The sequence below is a fragment of the Brienomyrus brachyistius genome, chromosome 7 (assembly GCF_023856365.1).
Source record: "Brienomyrus brachyistius isolate T26 chromosome 7, BBRACH_0.4, whole genome shotgun sequence".
Classification (NCBI taxonomy): Eukaryota; Metazoa; Chordata; class Actinopteri; order Osteoglossiformes; family Mormyridae; genus Brienomyrus; species Brienomyrus brachyistius.
The window spans coordinates 19805442-19827645 of NC_064539.1; the positions used below are offsets into that span (position 1 = coordinate 19805442).

At 39.1% G+C, this 22204-nt stretch overlaps 1 protein-coding gene across 1 annotated transcript; it reads left to right on the forward strand.

Moving 5' to 3' along the window:
• Nucleotides 1-13328: 13328 nt before the first annotated feature.
• LOC125746898 (sia-alpha-2,3-Gal-beta-1,4-GlcNAc-R:alpha 2,8-sialyltransferase-like) lies at nt 13329-20319 on the forward strand. The gene is made up of 4 exons (XM_049021510.1): nt 13329-13692; nt 15054-15167; nt 15396-15953; nt 16536-20319. The coding sequence occupies exons 1-4, from the start codon at nt 13535-13537 to the stop codon at nt 16816-16818; spliced, it is 1113 nt and encodes a 370-aa protein (XP_048877467.1). The 5' UTR covers nt 13329-13534; the 3' UTR covers nt 16819-20319.
• Nucleotides 20320-22204: the final 1885 nt, after the last annotated feature.

A 22204-nucleotide genomic window follows, 5' to 3' on the forward strand; every position in this document is an offset into this window, starting at 1 on the left:
CCTACGGCAACGATAATTGATGAAAGTTGACCCAGTGAGTTAGAATTAGAAAACTGACCATGTGATGCTCTTTCGACAGAATAATTATGGTAAAGAACCCAGAAATGCAGACAGGGGACATGCTCCTATTGACACACTCCTGCCTCACGGATTATTCTGCTGTAGTGGAAAGATAACTGACATGCACATGATCTTTTCTACTGACAGCTATTAGCATACTGCATATATATATTGTACGATCTTCGGGCTATAACCGGCCCTTGGACGTCCTTAAATAGTGCAGATGGTCACTCTGGAGCTTTATATGGAAGCAAATATTTGGATATTGGATACTTTCCACTGTCTCTCTGGGGCACCATATCACCGTGTTAAACAGGCCTTCAGAAAGATAAACAGGAAGTGATGTAAATAGTAAGGTCATTTGACTCCCCCCATCATTAAGGACAGGCAGTGGCTCCACCTCACATTATAATGCATTTTGCTTTTATTCTGATAATACTTAAACATTTCTCCTTATTCCTCTTTCCCAGTCTTTAATTTCCTTTATTTTGGGCTTGGGGAACAGGGGCATGAACTTCTAAGTGTCTATCACTCAGATGACACTCTGGAGAGTCTTTTGTTCTGAATGAGCAAAAAAAAATTGCACCCACAAAATAGAGGTTCCCTGCCTGATCGATTCCGTCTAACAACTCTATTGATTAGCTGCAGTAACATTTTTCATTTATTAATTATGAACAAGATGTTCTTGGGATTTGTCTGGCTCTCTCTGTCTCTGATGAGAACCATGGATGCTAAAGGCTGGGCGCAAGAAAATTCGATTCTAGAAGCAGGTGGAAAAATTATCAATGTGCATGTTTGCAGTAAAGAGGCATATTAGCATAGTCAGATAACCTGGGGCTAATTTCTATGGTGGCTCTGAACCTTGAGGTGTCTCCAACTCCAAGTCAGTTTTTGTGACGCCGGGGCAGAACACAGTAGGATATACTGTACATGCCACTCTATGTACAGGTTAATATCTCCTCAGTATCGTCTCAGGGCATCTCAGGGCACTTTTCATATAGAGCAGGTCTACACCATACTCTTCATTATATTAATTCTAGTAATATTCACTCAGTGAGTGCCCACTCTGGACTTGTGGGCTCAGGGCTGGTGCTTGGTGCTGGATCTTGTTTCTGACTTTGAGGGGTTACAAGACAGAAGTTTCTCAGGTTTGTGGCGTCGCATCATGCTATGATTTAAATTACATAATGTTATGTTATGCACCACAACGGCACACAATTCATTGGCTAATTAATTAACTTGAACGGTGGTTTGCAGGCAAAGTTCAACATCTTAAGTATTGATGAGATAAACTAAAGCTTGGAGGCAGCATCAAACGAGTAAAACAGCATCACTGGCTGGGAGCCACAATAATCCAAAACTCATCCCACATCCATAGCTATTCATACAGCACAAGGAGCTCGAAGCTGCTGCGATATCACACTTCACAGTCCCTTTAAACTTCCCAGATTTGTATGTTTCAAGAGGACACTCATAGATTTTGTTTTACATTAACACAAGGCGTAGTGAACAGAGAACAAATTCTGAAATCTCCAGCTTTGATGGAAAATAGAATTACTCTTACTCTTTACTCTGATTGCATACTCTTTAAACTGATTATGAAGTCAATAAAAAGCTTTGTACAAACAGAGAGGAAATAGCTGGAAGACTATCAAACAGTGTCATTGTGTTTGGAGTAAGTGCTATTATGGGCAATAAGCAATCAAATGTTCGTTTTTACATGGGCAGGGTATGCTCTCAGAATATGTAATGTATTTAAATGAAGTGGCATGAAAATATAAAGCGTTACAATTATAAAACCAAGGAAAGCAAATGTTTTTGGGGAGGGGAGAGGTCCGGAAATGACCCCCTCTATAGACCAGTAAAGATTTTTTATTAGCGATTAAATAGTTTATTGTGTGTTTGGGTTAGGACAATAGCTCACCTCTTACAGCTTGGCAAGTTAGCGTAAGTTAGAGCGCAAAACTGGGTTTGTCCGTTATTTTGTATGCAATCCTAGAAGATCCAGGGGGTGCCCACAAAATCATCTCGTCCCGCTCTCCAGCCCCCATGTACTGTGGGTCTGGTTACATTCTTTTTTTAATCTGACAATCAGGGTGCTGCAGTACATCATCAGTCTTATATGTTACTGCTCCTCTCCAACAATCAAACTCTCCTCGCTTTCTACTCTGTTGACCTTCATAAGGGCAGTTTCTTTTTGAATCTTTCCCACCACTTTTCCCCTCACTAAATCAAAGAAGGCATTTTTATGGTGCTTACAACAGCAGGGACACATGAGTGATACGTTTTAGCTTTGTCATGGCCAGGTAGAAATTACTCTTTAAACTGATTCTGAAATCAATAAAAAGCTTTGTCCAAACTGAGAGAGGAAATAGCTGGCAGACTATCAAACATTGTCAACAGAACCCCGTAACTCTCCTCCTGTGTGATGTTCTTCCATCTATCTTCTTACTGCCTTTCCTGGTCAGTGTCATTGGGGGGCCTATTCTAACCATCACAGGGCCCAAGGCTGGGGTGCACCCTGCATGGGACGCCAGTCCATCACAGGGCACAAGGCTGGGGTGCAATGCATGCACAAGACAGGGCTCATCTGTTCAATCCAGCATGCTATGAGCCTGTGTCGTTAATAAAAGCAATCAATCTTTCTATGCCCTGCTGCCCAACCAGGTAAACATTTAATTACCATGCTCAGTTGGAGTGAAAGACTTGGCAGTACTAGAGCCTTATAGTGATCTTTCAGAATGTCAACGAGAGCCTTACGATCTTGAGTTAAGACTGGCTGTTGGTATATATCTGTGCTGAATTATAAGACTACTCACAACTATTACTTTCTAAGATGAGTGGAAGATTATCTCTTGATTTCCAATACTCTCGCAAACAAGGTAAATTTCTAAGTGTGACTCTCCCTGTGTGTTGACATGCACCACACATGATAAATGGTCCTATGAAAACAGTGAACATAAGTGTGTCCCAAGGACAGGGTTACGTAGGAGGCCCAAGGCTTGACAGCAGTCTGAGAGTCATAATTTGATGTCCTACCTTGACCAGGAGAAGATGAAGATGAATGGATGCAATTGGCAAACGTGCAATTTTCATACCTTAAAGCATGATGACAGAAGAATAATAAAATAAGCCTTTGATTGTTTAGTTTCCTCTAAAAACCATTTTAAAATCCAAAATAAGACTTGCTGGTATGGACTGGTGTGTTTCCTGTCATGACCATGAATGTTGTGTAAGACTAAAATGGCATATTGGCTTTTCAACATTCCAGGGATTTTTCAATGTGCTGTGAAAGAGGCATTGAGAAGATGCAAGGTTAAGGGAGCACAACTCCTTTTCTAATTGAATTCTAATTCTAATTGAAAAAGTGTGTCACGGTGTTATTGTGTTTAGAGTAACTGTGTTATTATGTGCAATAAACACACTCTAGAGATGCATTGTGCACCTGTAAATAGATTAATTAAGTAGCAGCCTTCAGACAAGAAGGTTAAACCATATTTCTGCTATCAGTGACTTCTTTCCTCAAATACACGATTTACCCTGGTCTGGACTGTTAATCACAGTACAAAAAAAATCACAATTTGCTAACATTCAGGTAGCAAAATAAGTGCAGCCGCATTCAGTAATAAAGATTCTGTATTTTATGTCAAATCCTGATATCAGTTCTTATAAAATTATAGGATTTGAGCAATGATTTAAAATTATTAAATAATACACTAGGCCTACATGAATCACCTAGTTTTAGACCACAGTAATTTGTTAGAATGGTGTAGAGCCTCCTTTTGCAGTCAGTACAGCATCACTTTGTCTTGAGAATAACAGATGCATGTTCTGCATGGTAGCCAGATGGATTTTGAGACATTCCTCTTGCAGAACAGTGGCAAGGGGGCTCATGTATAACGACGTGCATAGAATTCACACTAAAACATGGTGTACGGACAAAACTAGGAATGTGCGTAAGTACCGTTTATACGTGAGGCCCCAGGTCACTATGTGATGCTGGTGGAAGAAATTGTTTCATAACTCACACCTTAGAAACACCCCAGAGTGGCTCAATAATACTCAGGTCTGGTGACTCTGCAGGTCATGTTCAGCTTCATTTTCATGTTCACTAAAGCACTTGCTGTCGCCATTCTTGCTGTGTGTCTATTCAGTTTTACTAATAAACCCCGGTGTCTCAATTCCATTTTCCAACCCCTGTATTTGCATGATGAAGTCAGCTTTAAGGACAATAAGCGCTGTTACTGTCGTACACGTCTCTGTGCCCGTGCTTTGAATGGAGAGTAGGGTTCTCAAACTTGTATTTTAAGGCAGTGACCTTTGCTTGGGGTAGATGTGGAGACCTTGATTGTTTCTGTGGAGTCATTTGTTCACTTCTGAAACACTGTTGAATAAGAACAATATCATTTTCATAAGATGAATTTCTGAGTGACCAAAACTGAGGAATCGGTTAGGAGAACAAGATCATTTTATTCCCTTAAATGATTTGTTCAACACTGGGTTCAACTCTGGACTGAGCTCTTTCTTTGTGTTTCTTTTACTACTATGAGTTTGTCTTGCTTTCCAGCATCTCAGCTCCTTTTAGCGATTTATCATTTACCGGTATCTGGTCTAGGTTAGCTTGAGCTCTTCAGCTGTTAACTATTTAGATTTTACCAGCGGTGTAGTGGAGAGGAGGGTATACTGTTATAGCGTATAATTGCGTGTATGATAATGGTCAAAAAAGGAGGAAACCCATGAAAATTTGTTGAGCGGGTTGAGCCAATCTCACACATACTACGGAAGGCGAGAATTATCGTCTGGTCTCGATAATATCATGAAAAGGTAATAGCAAGCATGCATGTTCTCAACATCTATAGTATTGTGCGTGTGGCTGTTTCACTTTTTTCATGGGATTGGGGGTTGGAGAGAGTAATGGTAGTTGTCAACGGGGAGGTGGGTAGGGGGGAGGGAAAAAGGAGGACAAGGGAGCTAAAAGGAGGACAAGGGGGCTAAAAGGAGGACAAGGAGGACAAGGGAGCTAAAAGGAAGACAAGGGGGCTAAAAGGAGGACAAGGGAGCTAAAAGGAGGACAAGGAGGACAAGGGGGCTAAAAGGAGGACAAGGAGGACAATGGGGCTAAAAGGAGGACAAGGAGGACAAGGGGGCTAAAAGGAGGACACCCAGCAGCAGTCAAGAGGGAGGGCTGGAAAACCATCAGGACAAAATCCCAGTGAGTGGTCACCCATTGTCCAATGTTTTTGGTATCATCAGACAGAAGACCTGGCATTTTGGATGTGGGGTAAAATGAGTTTTAGTGAAAGTTTTCAGTGCGGTTACTCTGTAAAACAAAAACTGTACCAAGGCAGAAAAATATATAGCCCTCACATTTGTCATAAAAAGCCTGTCCCTGAATGATACGCTCCATCAGTATATCAGCACACAACAATCATTAATCTCTTTCTGGACGTACCACAAACATAATTATTTATTAATGAAATTCCCATATCCTGTCTGGAAGTTCATAAAAGAGTCATACCACTGGCAAACAAATTAAAATGATTGTCAGATGCATCATACAAGCAATATGCTCAAAATGTGATGGCATGGAAACATTAGGTGCCCGGGTTAGTTTTGCAAATGGTTTCAGTGGTATAAAGCTTTTACAAAAAAATTTGTGGAAAAATAATTTAGAGGGTAGCGTTAACTAATTTAAGCCGTCATTACATAATGTTGCTTATTGCATATTTGCATGCTATTTAATAAAATAAAAGAACTGGGCAGTATAAAGTCATGTTGATAAAGTCATGTGGCCATTATTATTTATTCACAGCACAGTCCATTTGTGAGGTATTAGATACTGATGCTCATTTTCTGTCTTCGATTTGGAGTTTCTCTGGTATTTTCTAAGAGTTACAGAAGAATGGTCGGGCTGGTTCAAGCTGATAGAAAGCAGGGGTAACTCAAATGACCACTCCTTACAAGCAGGGAACGCAGAAGAGCATCTCTGAATGCACAGTGCATCGAACCTTGAAGCAGGTGGGTCCCAGCAGGTGAAGACCACACCGGGCGCCACTCCTGTCAGCTAAGGACAGGAAGCCGAGTCTACAGTACACAAGGCCTCGTCGAAATTGGTCGATGGGAGATTGGAAAAACGTTGAAGAAGATGCAGTTCTGACAAACATGTGCAGTCCTCAGGTCATTAAAAAGACAGGGATTTATTTTCCAAATGTTTTGTGGTTGCAGATATAAGGAAATTCGGTGTATGAGTCGAGAAAGTAATTCTTCCAGTTTGTGTTATGCCTCCCAAGTTTCTCCCAGTGTTCGTAAAGCGTGACAAATAAGCAACATACATGTGTAAGGTAGCAATAAATGGTCGACATGTATCGGCAGCATGCAAACATTCAGTCTAATTTAATTCCACGTATAGAATGCATTTTTCTTCATGTTGTTTTCTGGTCTGTACACAGAAGTTATGTAAACTTGGTTTGGTCAAAAACAGTTTTCCCTTATTTGGTGAACTCATTAATATGTTCATGAGCTCTGGGTTAATTGGCTGGTTTACAGTGAGGCACTGCACACTGCAGTGGCTCACGCTGAACCATCACTACAGCGGAGGAGAAACATGGGAGTATTTAGGCATCCAACCATATATGTTGGATCCTGTATCAAAGGAGAAATCGGCGGTTGAGGATCAGCCAGTTGCTTGCTACATAAAAGAACCAGGTAGTACGAAGTCATGTTGCCAATGAAGGCTTCCGAGTGGTAGGATTTGTCATTTAATATTTTCATGAACAATTTGCCGCACGTAACTCTAATAGTCCCACGTCAGCCTAGGCACAATATTAGCATAATGATAACTTTGATCATTTTTCATCTCATGCAACAAAAGATTTTACAATGCTAGCTTTGTCATACAAGTTTTATCAAGAACGCCAAACAGCAAATTGAGCAGCTTGTAAATGTGTTGCCTGTAATGAATTTGGAGTTCTGTGTTCAATTGTTCAGAGCTGCAGAGACTGAGCTGGATGATTGTTACGAGGGGAACAGTTTGCCAGTCTTACAGAAAGTGTAGAAAGTGTTGAGGAACCCAGCAGACTATAGAACATGAAGAAGTTAGAAAGCTGAGATGATTCACGTAAACAGTGCTTAGAGGGAGTGCTTAATGTGGAAAACAGTAAGCTGTTCTGCTTCTACAAGGGGAATAACAGTTTTGCTGGTGTTTTGTAGAATGACCCACTTCCAAGAAGTGCTGAAAGTGGGCCATCCAGTACCAGCAGCAGGTCATCTGAATAGAGAAAAGGGTGGTATTAGTCAATGTTTTTACTGGCCAGAAATGAGAGGTCAAATTCAGACAATGCATATTTAAACATGGGTCTTTATCTCCACCTCCTGTGACTGATGATGATCAAGGATAGCGATGGATATAGGAGGGTCACTGATTCCAAGTAGTCCTGGGAATGACTTCATCCTGGTCCAGAGTGGTTATATTAGATTTTGAGGCATTTCCTGGAGCATTAGAGCGAAGCAAATCGCAGAATGCTTAAGTCAGCTTATTTCCAAGGTTAGTTATCTCTAAGGAAATAACACAGAGCAGAGAACAAATATTATGTCGATGTTGAAACGTCAATAAGTCTTTAAGCATTAAAGGCATCCGTCGTTCACCTTCTAGTCCACAGACTGAAGGATGTGTTGAATGGTTTAACCAGACCCTTAAAACATGCTCAGCAGATTCATGAGTGAAACTGGACGTGACTGGGATGTCTGGTTGCCATATCTGCTATTTGTATATTGTAAAGTGCCCCAATAGCTCAGTATCCAAAAGTCTCTTCTCAGTTTGAAATCCTCTGTGGTCGTTGAGTCTGGGGTCCCATGGATGTGAGCCATGTGAGGAGAGGGACTCAGATGAATCAGTGTCATCGCTTATGTGCCATGGAAAAACATTGGGTAACAATTCACATTAACTGCACATTCATAATGCCTTTATAATGCATTCGTAGGACATTCAGTGCACGTCCATAATGCATTCATCATCCATTCATAAGAAGCATGTAAATATACCATAACATCCTAACATACATTAGCAGCTTTAATATACATTATTAAAAATTAAATAATAATATAATGTTTACTATTAATGTGTATTACAGCTGTCATGTCTTGTTCATTGAAAATATTACGAACATACTACTTTAAGACATGTTACATGCTGCTTATGAATGTCCTATGAATGCATTATGACTGCATTATGAAGGTGCCGTTAATGTAAAGTGTTACCAAACACTGTAGTCATGAAGCAGGATACGGCAGATTCACAGAAAGCTCAGAAGACTTGGTACGACCATCAGAGCTTGAGCAAACAGTTCTTATGCTGCTACCATCTTCATTGCACTGCCTGACTGCAAAGTGCCGGGGCTCTTATGAATTCACCAGCAGGTCCAGTCGCTTACCAGGTTCCCATTTCTGAAAAAAAGGTCCCATTTCAGACTTTTCCTGTGAACCTCTTTAAGAAGCGCATGAAGTGTCTGCAGGTATTGTTGGTTAGAGCTGTGACGAGGGTTCGATTGAGAAGTGCCTCATTTGGAAGCCAGAGGAACAGCTCGACTTGACTAACCTGCGTCGACAACAGTCTGCTGACCTGCTGCGCGTCTTGCAGTCGCTGTGGGTGTTTTTCCCTGAACAGCCTGGCTGCACCACAATTGTCAAGCACAGCATGAAATAATCCAACATTGCGTCTCTGCAAGGTGAACCCCAGTGTTGAAGGAGAAGCTAAACACAATCATTCAGATAGCGGTCATCACAACACCAGAGAGTAGCTGGTGTAATCCTGTGGTCCTGATGTAAAATGGGACAGTAGGATTCTGTAACGGCATTGGGTGCCTTGATGCCATCTTACACTTTGATAGCTATCCAATGTCTCATATTGACAAGCTGTTGGAGCACCTTGGCCCTGCTCAGGTCATTTCTACTTTGGATCTGAATAAGAGCTATTGGCAGGTGCCTCTCAGTCACAAGTCATGAGATCTGACAGCATTCAAGACCCCCTTTGCGCTTGGAATTTTCAGCGATGCTGTTTAGTGTCCAGAGGCAGGGTTGATGATTCCAAAGCATCCTGTACTGTTTATCAGCTTCACGTTATAGAATTGGAGAGGGTATAATTGGCCATAGAGAAGGAGTATTTGAGAATTAAATAGGCTCTCGATTCCCTGAGATATTATCAGCTATGCTCTACTCTTAGGTGTAGGTCACTAACCACAGCATTACTAAGCGGCTCCGGTCTCTTCAGCCTTAGTGCTTCCTTAATAGTCACAGAGCCCCCAGTCTATAGTGTGATGGCGCAATGATCATCTTGGCACCCCAGTTATCATATTCCAGAAAAAACAATAAATTAACATTAATGTCATTAATGGTTATTTACAGTATACACGCAACCAACAGGTGTAGTGTGTAGCTGTGTTTGTGATTTAAATGTTGCTGGTTCAAATCCCAGAGTTTCACAGGGACTGAACGACTCTGCTTCTTTGTGTTTGTTTGTTGCTTTGGATAAAATGATGTGGTAAATAAATTTAATGTTGCTTGTGCTGGAATGGCATCCCTCCCATGGTGTTCCTCTTCTTTGTGCCGTGTGGTTTCTCCATAACCTCCAAGTGGAACCTGTGCTGGGTAAGTGGTAAGAAGGGATGTATGGCTTGGATTATGGTTATTTCTTCAGGTAAAATGTTTCCACTATACTATTCATATTAAGTGGTAGTTAAACGCACATTTCTGCATAACATGACACTGACTCAAACAGCTGAATGAACTTGTCTTGCTGAATGTATATGAAAGCCCTTAGAACTGGAGTTCTTCTATGTTTCGATGGCTAATTTGATATAAACACGGTTTCAGAATGATGACTGAATCAGCCATTTTTTGTATACTTTTGACCATTGTTTGACCTGCTACCTAATTGTAAAATGTACATTCCTTTGTTTTTGAACCTCTGGCATTCAGCCGAGGACTTTGCCTTTATTCCAAAGTCAGTGTGATTATTGATACTGATCAGTGCAACACATATGGAAATTGATTGAGAAAGACCAAACCAAGTTGAACCTCCCTAGTCAGCCTGTTTCCTAGCAACTGCATCCCTGAGTACTGACCTGTACTCATGGTCTGTGTTCCCACAGCGGACCCACAATGACTGACCTCTTAGCTATTCATCAGAGGGAAAGAGTTTGTTTGCAAGTAATGTCCCCATTAATCCTTTGTATTACCCATCAGACATGTTCACCCTTCATATGGGACTTTAAAAAACATTTATCAGAATTCTTGTGTTTGTTACAGTAATAAAAGTAGGAAGTGTATCTGTCCGTTACGTACAGTATCCACACGTGAAACTGAAAGCGACAGTAAAGTAAAGGGTTCAAACAAAACAAGCCAAATTTAGCTTAAATTCAATCAATATCTATAATGAAAAGTGACAAAGTAGTTAACTTGCAAACCATATATCTTAGTACTGTACACATCACCAAGTAACTGTTTACAGGCCTGTTCTGTTTCTGGTACAAAATATGAAAGACAGAGAATATGAGCTATTTCAGTGTTTGTAATGCAACGTACCTCAATTTGTCATGCGTCCGTTTTCTGTAATTGTTGATCCTACCCACGGTTGCCGGGGGTCCACAGCCCATCCGGGAGGCTATGGGCACTAGGCAGGGGACAGTCCAGGAGGGGGCGCCACCCTATCACAAGGACGGGGGTGAATGAAGGAAACCCCACAATGACATAGGGAGAGCATGCAAACTCCACACACCCACAGAACCCTGGTCTCAGAGGTGTGAGGTAACAGAGCTGATCACTGCACCACTGTGCCACTCCAGCTGCATTCAAACGTATAATTAAAATGAATGAAGTTTTTCAGCTGCTACCAAAATTTTAAGCATGATCAATGTTTTCAGATGTCCCAGCTCAAGTACAGGTGGTTGGTGGAGACAGGGGAAAACCGTATTTGCTGTGTATTGCAGCTGGGACTGACAGAGGTGTAGCACGCTGTGAGATGGACGCGGCATCCCAGAGTGGGACACACTCTATACTTGTACCTCTTTACTAATAAAATACTGGCCTCAGAAACACAAAATCAGACCATGACACCTGAAAAGAAAGCCATCTGTAGCCTTACACAATCTCCTATTACTCCCTACCCTGTGGGTATCACAGATACCCAGTATCACAGAGATACCCAGTATAACAGAGATACCCAGTATCAGAGAGATACCACAGATACCCAGTATCACAGAGATACCCAGTATAACAGAGATACCCAGTATAACAGAGATACCCAGTATCAGAGAGATACCACAGATACCCAGTATCATAGAGATACCCAGTATCACAGAGATACCACAGGTACCCAGTATCACAGATACCCAGTATCACAGAGATAACACAGGTACCCAGTATCACAGATACCCAGTATCACAGAGATACCCAGTATAACAGAGATACCCAGTATCAGAGAGATACCACAGATACCAAGTATCACAGAGATACCCAGTATCACAGAGATACCACAGGTACCCAGTATCACAGATACCTAGTATCACAGAGATACTCAGTATCACAGAGATACCACAGATACCCAGCATCACAGATACCCAGTATCACAGAGATACCCAGTATCAGAGAGATACCACAGGTACCCAGTATCACAGATACCCAGTATCAGAGAGATACTCAGTATCACAGAGATACCACAGGTACCCAGTATCACAGATACCCAGTATCAGAGAGATACTCAGTATCACAGAGATACCACAGATACCCAGTATCACAGAGATACTCAGTATCACAGAGATACCACAGATACCCAGCATCACAGATACCCAGTATCACAGAGATTGTCATCCAGCCAAGCTCTTGCGAATGCACAAGATTATGCAAAAATATTTCAGACAACATCTCATTTTTAAAAGATATTTAAATCTTAAGCCATAAGCCTTGAATTCCCAGCAGCAGACTACAACCTGAGAATGGTAATTCGTAAGGACTTCAGGTCTACGGTTCTCTAAGCACGACATCCCGGTACCATATTAAAGGCATGTCGAATATTGTTCAGACCCAGCTGGCAAGCCGCTGATAAGGTCCAATCAAGTGTGAGGTTTGGTGCCGTTTTTAATAGAAAGTATAGCATATTAAATTATTCACGATGATTAATGGAATGCATTGTGCTTTGGCATTATTACTTAGCTGATTATTAGCTGAGCTTATAATCCTAGCTATGTTATTTGACTAGAAGTAAACTGAATGTATAAAGAATACAAGTGAGACAAAACCTAGATTTTAGAAATAGCATGCTGTCCACTCTTGCTTTGGCATTTTTCGGATTATTTCTCATTAATTATTGCCGTAATTTTCCTTCCAGACCTCCGGAGAAACATGACAGCAGAAAACTGATGATCATTTAATGCAGTTTGGCTTAACAGATGTTCAGTGGAGTCTTTAAGGCAGATACCCCCACCCAGACCCCCCCCTTTCCAAATAACTGATCAAACGGTCTATCTAACAGAGGCACCAAAGCGTGGTCAGGTCTAGTATAGCGCCTGTCCTCTCAGCTCACCTACGTCCCAGCGACCGTCTCCATACGCTTTGCTGCACTAGTGCTGATACCTACAGAAAGAGAAAATCCTCTAGCAAAATGTCATGATTTAAAACTTTAAATCTTGTGAATTTCAAGCTCAACAATAAAGATGCAGCTGACTGATCACTTAAAATCTTGTAAAGTAATTACAGTCGTTTAGCGGCAATTATGCTGTAATTTTATCATCATCAATATCAAAGCAAGTGGTCCTTGAATAACATGTTTATATAGTATTTAATTAAACAAAACCAGAAACACTTATTGCAATTATTTTTCATTTTATATATTATTTCAACTTAGCTGCTGATTAATTGTAACCTGGTCCCTTTTCCCCAGCACATTATCCTGCCTTCGACTGAGCCATGACCACGCATCCTAAAGTACACTGCAAATGTTCATTCACAAGTACAGTATTCTCTCTTTTTCCAAGGTGGTGGGGGGAGAGTTCAATAAAGCGTAATATACAGCCGTCAACCACCATTCATTATCATGACAATCTTGTTGCTGCAAATATCATATAAACTCGCCCATTTTGGTCAATTTTGTAATCAGTTTCGTTACTGTTAATGAAAAACCTACCGGAAAGCCACCCTTTTGTTAACGGGTTTGGGTTTTCGGCTCAGTCTCCTTTAAGTACAGCACGGAACTCACGTAAATTCGCAGCAGTCTAACTGAACCATTAATCCAGCAGCCGGCGACGGCAGTTTTATCTGAAGATGCGAGCGGCAATGGGAGGACTTCAATGCGGGGACTCGCTCACATCGCGACCAGATACAGTCTCAGCCATCAGCATTTATTTAACCGGGTTTGTGTAGGATTGTTTGGGACCGTTTATTTCGCAGGTTTTCGGTCTGCCGGGCAGTTCGCAGCCACGCCAAGATGGTCCGCATCGCTAGCGCGGTGGTTTTCTCCATGTTCAGCGTGGTCTTGCTCATCTTGTCCTTCCTCAGCTACGTGTCAATTAAAAAAATATATATCTTCACAGCCCCGAAATATTCACATGCGACGGGGATGTATATGTTTCATGCTGGATTTCGGTAAGTGATGGTGGAAAAGCCGTAAACGTTTTGGCTACGTTAAGTATTTCTGTTTATTTATATAGGCATATGTGAAGCTGTTTTATCTGCACTTTAGAGGCGTAAGTCAGTTCACGAAGTTATTAAATGAGTTGCTGCTGGGAAAAAGTGCATTGCAGTCTGCAGTGCAATGTTCCTGGAGTTTTGCCCTTCCTGAATGCGTTTCAGAGTGCGATGACCTTCTCATTTAGGATAGACAAGAAAAAGGAAAAGAGATTTTGGATCAGACTTACAGGATTAAATATGACAGCGAAAGTAACATCTGAATTAGGGAATTCAAAGGATTTCACTTAACAGATATGTATATATCATTTATTGGCGATGAATGCAGTTTAGACTTCTGGATCTACGGGATAATTTTAAAAATATTTATTTTCCGCTAAAGGAATAAATAATTACTGAATGAATGATTTAAAGAAACTAGAAGGTAAATCAAATATACCCCAACTGAACACAAATTTCGCTCTCTATCATAAAAACTGCGAGGCCAGAATGCTGTGTCAGCAGTAATGCGATGGTCGTTTTAGTTCCCCTTGCTGCTGATACTCTGCCAAAGTCATTTTCATGAACTAATCATTTTCACTCTCCGAAGGACAAGTTCTATGGAGGAAGCAATTTTAAACATCTAAATCAAAGTACACTTTTTGGTATCTTGTTTAGTTTTAAAGACTAATAGGAATTTCTGTAATGTTAACATGCCTGGTGAGGGAGGGGGAGGCTTGCCAGTTGACCTTGCCCACCCCCCCCCCCCCCAGAGGTTTTTTCCTCTCTACTTGGGAGTTTTTGCTTTCTCTCCTCCATTGTCTTCTGGTTTTATTTCTTCCATTTCTTTGTGAAATCTGTTCGTGAAAGGCGCTATATAAAAATAAATTGATTTGAATTTGATTTAACTGGCATAATACAGCAGCATGTTAGCTTGTGTGTCAGAAAATGCCAGTAAAATGTAATAAGTGAAAAGTTTATTCTTGGTGGGGGAAACTTCAAGTATTAACATGGAGCACCGGCTGTTACATATAATGTATAGTCATCATATAAAGAAATCTTATTATGCATATATTTACTGACACCTTTATACATGAGGGCCTTCTTGAGGTGGTGAATAGACAAAATCAGACCTCAGATAAATTATAAAAAATAACAAAAGCAATAAAGGCTTGAAACTGTGATCAGGATTTCCACATTTCAAAATAGCTGCCAATATTTAACTAAGTAATTGAATGAACTAATTGAAAATTAATTAAATTAATTAATTGAGAGAATCACTGATGTAAGTAGTTGGTCAGTGATTTAATTTAATCTCTTTTCTTGGTCTTTTTCTCCAGGACACAGTTTGCACTGAAGTTCCTGGACCAGTCCTTCATCCCGTTAACCACCACGGAGGAGATGCAAAGCGCTACGGAGTGGAAGTTTAACCAGACAGCGATCATGCAGCACAGGTTGTCCAGACCTTCTCAAACTTTCTCATGCCAAATTTGCATTGTGATTATGTTTTATGCTTTTTTTTTTTACTAAAAGTCAACGACTGTAGTGTTGTGGTATAGCAGTCCTAATATTTACCACCAGTTTGATTGATGACTTATGTGATCATGTTGACATTTGACGGTGCGAGACGTTACGACACGAAACAATGCCAACGGAGCCTAACTTACTTGTATGTCTTGCAGGGAAGAAATTTCTCATTACGTTGATGTGCCAAATAACTTCTCCCTGACTAAGGACAGGGTGCGTGTGGGCCAACTGATGCACTATGACTACTCCAGTCACAAGTATGTCTTCTCCATCAGCAGTAACTTCAAGTCACTGCTCCCTGACTCTTCGCCCATCCTGAACAAACATTACAACGTGTGTGCCGTGATCGGAAACAGCGGCATCCTTACGGGCAGCCAGTGCGGGCCTGAGATTGACAAATTCAACTTCATCTTTCGCTGCAACTTTGCCCCCACAGAGATCTACTACAGAGACGTTGGACGCAAAACAAACATGACCACCTTCAACCCCAGCATCCTGGAGAGGTACTACAACAACCTGCTGACGATCCAGGACCGCAACAACTTCCTTCTTAGGTTAAAAAAGCTAGATGGGGCAATTCTCTGGATCCCCGCGTTCTTCTTCCACACATCCGCTCCTGTCACACGGACGCTTATTGACTTCTTCATCGAGCATAAGGACCAGTTGAATGTCCAGCTTGCTTTTCCAGGCAATATCATGCACTATATCAATAGGTAAGGCTTCGAATGTCATTTTCACACAGAAACTGAGACTTACACTAACTGACACCATGTCTAATTTGTATTTGCAATGACACGTGTACATACATGATTTTACTATTATTATTTCATTATAATATTCTAGCAAATTATAAAACACCATTTAATTGCTAATACTGAGTATTAATGATTTAGATTACCTGAAGTAAAATCTATATAATCTTATTAAAATTTATGTTTTTTATGATATACAGGACAGCAGTAATCACATTTTATCTCCTTCTATCCATCCCTGTATATAAATGTTCATGAAGGCTTATTGTTCAATCTGGTAAATCTCCTGAGCGATATAGATGTACGGTGACTATACTGTAGAATGATCAGTGTCACAGAGCTGCGTCGTGTTCCGTCGCATTAGCCGTATTACCTTGAGCTATTTCAAAAAACGCATTCAGTTGAAAATGTATTGTGGGAACATAAATATAACACATCTATGCCGACAGTCCATTTCTGCTACCCGTTATTAGGGTCACAGTTACCCCGTTGGAGAAAAGTGTCCTTTGTCATTGTGGAATATCTTCCTATCCCCTTATACAGCTACTGGAAGACTAAGCAGCTTTCCCCCAAGCGCCTGAGCACGGGGATCCTCATGTACACTCTGGCCTCAGCCATGTGTGAGGAACTTCACCTCTTTGGCTTCTGGCCGTTCGGCTGGGATCCAATCTCTGGCAAGGGACTCCCGTACCACTACTTTGACAAGAAAGGGGCCAAGTTTACCACCAAGTGGCAGGAGTCCCATCAGTTGCCTGCTGAGTTCAAACTCCTGCACACATTGCACACCGAAGGAGTGGTCCGGCTCAGTGTCGCCCCCTGTGCTTAGGGAGCTACGGGAAACCTCGCATGGTCTAGTTTTGCATTCCCTGATGCCACATTGCAAAACCGGCTTTACTAACATAAAAAAGCACACCTTCAGAATTTTTCCTAGTATATTTTTTCAGGGACTGAATCATTTGCAATACCTCTGATTTTAAAATGTAGCACACACGATAACTCGAAGAGTAAATGTAGGAGTTTTTGGAGCCCTGTTTAATACAGGGACTTTATTGCTTTTGCTGATTTAGCATAGTATTTTTGAAAAAAGGATGAATAGGTGAACTGTAACATGGGAACTTTACTTTTGTTTCCAGAGGGCACTTGAATGATTTATATGTAAACTAAGTGCTTTGAAGCAAAGCTTCCAACACATGCTTTGGAACTCAGTCTTAGCTTTAATGAAACCCTTTATCATCTCTCATGCGCAAGAGCTTAATTATCCTTTCGGTGAGAAGATCTATATATAAATATCCATCCATCCACTTATCCTTGGCCACGGCAGGACCTGGAAGCACAGTGCTGAACAGGATGTCCATCCTATATATATACACTTCTATATAAAACAAACAGACACTGGAAATATACACTAATATACACTGTACTGCTAAATGAGGTCAGAATTAAATAAATATGTGCTTTGCATGCCAGAGCAGCTATAGCTAAGCTTATTGGTCGGAAAAATTTCCATTAGATAATGCAAGAAACTTTCAGATATGGAAGAGATTAGCTTCAGGCGTTCATCTGGAACTGAAAGGTAAACTGCCAGAAGAAATACACTTTTATGGTCTGAACAAGATGCCTCAATCTCATTTTCATCTTCATCTCGCTGAACCACGTGTTCATGCACTGAGGTTTCATCTGCAGTAATTTTAAGGTATTTCACAACAAGCATCAAACTTTCTCAGATATTACTCTCAGAGAAAAATGTAGCGTGAGGATCACTTGTCTAGATTCTAACTCGTTTTCTTTCAGAGACGTCATTTAATAGAAGCTTCACTTTTCTTTGACGTGATTTGTGTTTTTGAGTTGTGTCCGGAAATGAGTTACCTGCTGCTGATGTGCATCTCAGGTAAGATATTAATATTTCTAGCGGTTTCTTCACTAATCTGGAATGGCAGATTATTTGTCTTCTAATTGAGTGATTTCTTCAGTTTTTGAGATGCCCCCAAAATCCAGCTGGCAGTGTTGAGAGAAAAATCACCAAAACTCCCGCCACCCCCCCCCCCACCCAACTGAATGCTGAACAGATGTTCTTTCTGTGCCAAACTCATGTCCCCAGTGTTACTCTGCATTTTCATTGACAATCTTCCATGTAGAGCAATATATTTCAGTGATGGTTATTTGTTTATTTTCAGCTCTATATCGCTTGCTGAATAATATATTACTTATTTACAATCATGGTGGTAATACCTATATTATTTTTTATTGTAGTTTGAAATCCATGATTAGAAGAAAAAATCTTTAAAATATTTAGTAAAGGCTCATTGCATAATAATTTGGAAAAACACATATGATTGTTACTAAAAGTGATCATATGTGTTTTTTTGTATTTCACAGAAGCAATATTTCTGCTAGATGATTGTATTTACCTTAAAGTTTGCAATATGTTGTTGAAAATGTTCTCTTACAACTGATAAAATTATGCATTGAGGGTTATAGGAAAGCATTAATTTGTAGAAATTGACCTTAGTATCACTTCTATAATAGTTCATTAGCAGAGGTTAGTCCAAATGATAAACATTCAGAGAAGATTACAATAGCTAATTGTTGATTTTTTTTCCCTGATTGTCCTTTATTAATTGTAATCCTTTGGAAATTAAGATTACTTGGTGGTGTAGTACTTTCTGCAGCTGGCGTACCTTAAAAAATGTCACGTTTAAGTCCTTATTTCTCTTTGTGGCTGTTTTTTTTCACCAGTGTAAATGACTAGACAGGTGGGTTCTTTTTGTTGTGTGATTATATTTCTTGTAATGTTAATAATTTCAGTAGAATTATGTTATGAACTTGATTATAGATGAGTTCTTCTGGTGGGCTCAGTATAGACAGATCGGCACTTTACAGCTGGTTTGATCATATTAATCATTTAGCCTAAATCGTATCTATGCTAGAAAAATGACAATTAATTCACCACTGTTCACTTATTCCATTACTGCTCCTGAATTCATCTTCCTGAAGTTTCAAATTGTAGCAGAATATGGCGAAAGGGCTGAATATTTTCCTTGTACTAATTAGTGCTAATTTCAATTAACTTTATAACTTTGTAACTTTAAACACACTTCTGCCTTAAGTGCAACGTGCAACATTCAGGGAAACCTAGATTAAGATCTTGCTCCAGGTGTTGCGTCTATGAGATGATTTAATGCCTGTATGTTTGATAGCGTTTAAAATCTTCATAATGTTAACTTGACGATTAAGTCATTTGTTAAAAAAGTCAGTATGTTACCAAATGAAAAACACATTTTAAGCAGAAAGCTAATTATTATTTTTTATTCATAATGTTTTGAGAGGCACCCCGCTCATCCCATTATAAAAAAATAAATAATGTATCATATTGTATTCATGGGAACATGACAAACTAGCTAACTAACTTGCTATGGTATAATATTCAGAATAATATCTTCTATTCATATGTTATGATATGCATTTAGCATATACTTATTAACAAGCTACGTGTAGTTAAAAATAAGGCTGAATCTTTTACACAGATATAAATCAAATCACATCAGTGCATATTTAGAAACAATAAGAACTTTTAATAAGAATGTAACAACTTACTTTAGTACTATGTACGATCTGTATTGATTAGCATAACTAATAACGTTAATAATACAATAATAATAATGCTACAATAACATGATTAATGGATATGCAAAAGACGGATATGTAAAACTTTGAATGTTGATTGCACATGAATTATCTTAACTATTGCACTTTTTGTCAAGAGACCCACCGGTTCTGCGCAAAAATTTCCTGCTTCAATAATTATGCAGAAAAATATTGCACTGATAAAACGTCCGTGCATCGATCGTCCAACCATTTATCCAGTACTGGGTGAATAGGCCTCCAGCCAACCTCAGATAGCACTGGGTGCAGGGCAGCGCAACGTCTTGTACAAAATAATATTACTATTTTTTTGCAACACTCCTTTCGTTTTTTACATCAATGTAATGGGCTCAGGTAGCAAATGCTAGAATACTCTAACATTGAATAGTTAAATAATAGAATTCAATGAATGCGTTCTCATTTGTTGTATTATTTATAGCAATTTTTAGAAATACTTTCAATATACTAACCATATAGCTTTAAATTACCCGATGCTTTGTTCTATTTGTCAAAGATATGTTGAATTATTTTCAGCCTTCTGTGTTTTTAAAATAAACATTGTCTACACATTCTATATACAATCTTACGTCACTACACTGTGTCTATTTTCTGATTTTGTGACTGTCCAGAAATATCCTGTCATTTGTGTGCACCAGTTTTAAAACATTTTCAAAATATCTTTTAAAATGACTAATTTTATTACTTTATCGTTATTTTATTTATTACTATGTATGATTACTAAAACAATTATTTTTCAAATATGTGGGATAGACACAGGAATCGATAATAGATAGATCGTAAGTGAACATAGGCTTACACTTTTATGCATTAAACATCCACGTGCCTTTCGATATGATTGATATGCTGGTAATAGATGTGTGTTTTTCTGCAGTCATTAAAACTTTCGGAAATACGTCTGTGTCGCCAATTTCGTTTACAAAGACATTTGATTCGTCGGTTCTCCACAACGCACCTAACGCGGATTCTGAGGGATTCTCGTTCATGTCATATTTATATAGATAGGCCTGTTGAATGCATAATTGCAAAATAGATCAAAATAATCCTTTTAAAGAAGTTATGTCCCTAAAATTGATTTTAATTCGATTTAATCCGCGGATATAAAATTATTGATTTTTTTCTTTTATTCATATATGGATTTTATAATAACTAAATAACATTGATTCACGTTATTAGAACGCAATTTCAGCCCATTTTTATTCTGTATAATTAAGAGCGTAATATTTATTTATTTGTTTGTTTGTGGGATTATTTGGTGTGAATATGCGGTACATTACGGCACCTTCTCCATAATCAACAAACAATTGTGAAAGCATATTGGGTGTTTATTTGGTTACTTAGTATTGTTATATCTTTAAACTGTGAAGTTTTCCTTGAAAAGTATTCAACAAAATGTTATTGAAAAACACACTGGAACATTGTGACAACCATTGTTGTGATATTCTTATTGTAAGAACGTAGTATTTAGGAATACGAACTGGCATATGAAGCTTTGAAAAATGTATAAATTTAACTTTTCTAGCAACATTGTCAACATTGTCAAACAATACGAGGCGTATTTTTTGTTTCGTGCGACGGAAACTATTGAGGAATTTTAGAATCTAGTACCTGTGTTATTGATGCAATTTTTAATAAAACACAGAAGAAAATGTTTTCGAACAAATAACTGAAAACGGAACAAGAACAGTTTTGTTTTAACTATACAAGCGTATAGCTAAAACATAGAAGAGTTCCATGTAGACCGGAAGACAGAATGCTGAATGTCCATGTATTTTTGATAGTTGGTTCGTAGTTTTCCATAGCAACAAACATTTTACAGCAGACGTCTAACAAGAATTTTGACGAAAATAAAACCTGGTACATACTATTTTCTGTTAGGGATTAAAAACACAGCTTCAAATACCAAAACGGAGATTCAAGAATCAGTCAAGAAGATGCACGGTTTTTTTTTGCCAGAAATGAAGTTGAAGAGTTATGAGCTTTTCTCCAATCCCGATGCTTATTTTCAAGTATCTCGACTCTGCATTTATAAAATATTGTTTTTTGTTGTGTTTAGCACATCATATGATCTAATAATGCAGTACTTTTTAATCAACAATTACCAACCCATCTTCCAAATATAATAATCATCATCACAAAATAAGCTATAGGCATAATAAAGCAAGTGGAACTAAACAAGATAGTTTCTTACTATAATAACTTCCTATAGTAAGCTCGTTATTATTTTTAACTTAGGTATGATACAAAAACACAAGTAGAAAGAACTGCATACAATTCAACAAAGCAACACATGTAGAGTTCAATATGATTGCCAATAGCCCTATACATTTGCATGAGGACGGCAGTAGAAGGATTTTGGTCAATAGCTACATGGCAGATAGCTTCAAGGAAGAGAAGAACGTAAAAATAAATGAGTTTTAATGAACCCTTATCTTCCTTCGATATTTATTACTAGCCTTCGTTTAATTCCTTCGGCTCAATGTAAACGGACTAAATGCTGCGAATACGACCTTAAAGGTGATACATAAACTATGCTCATACATTAGGCTCAT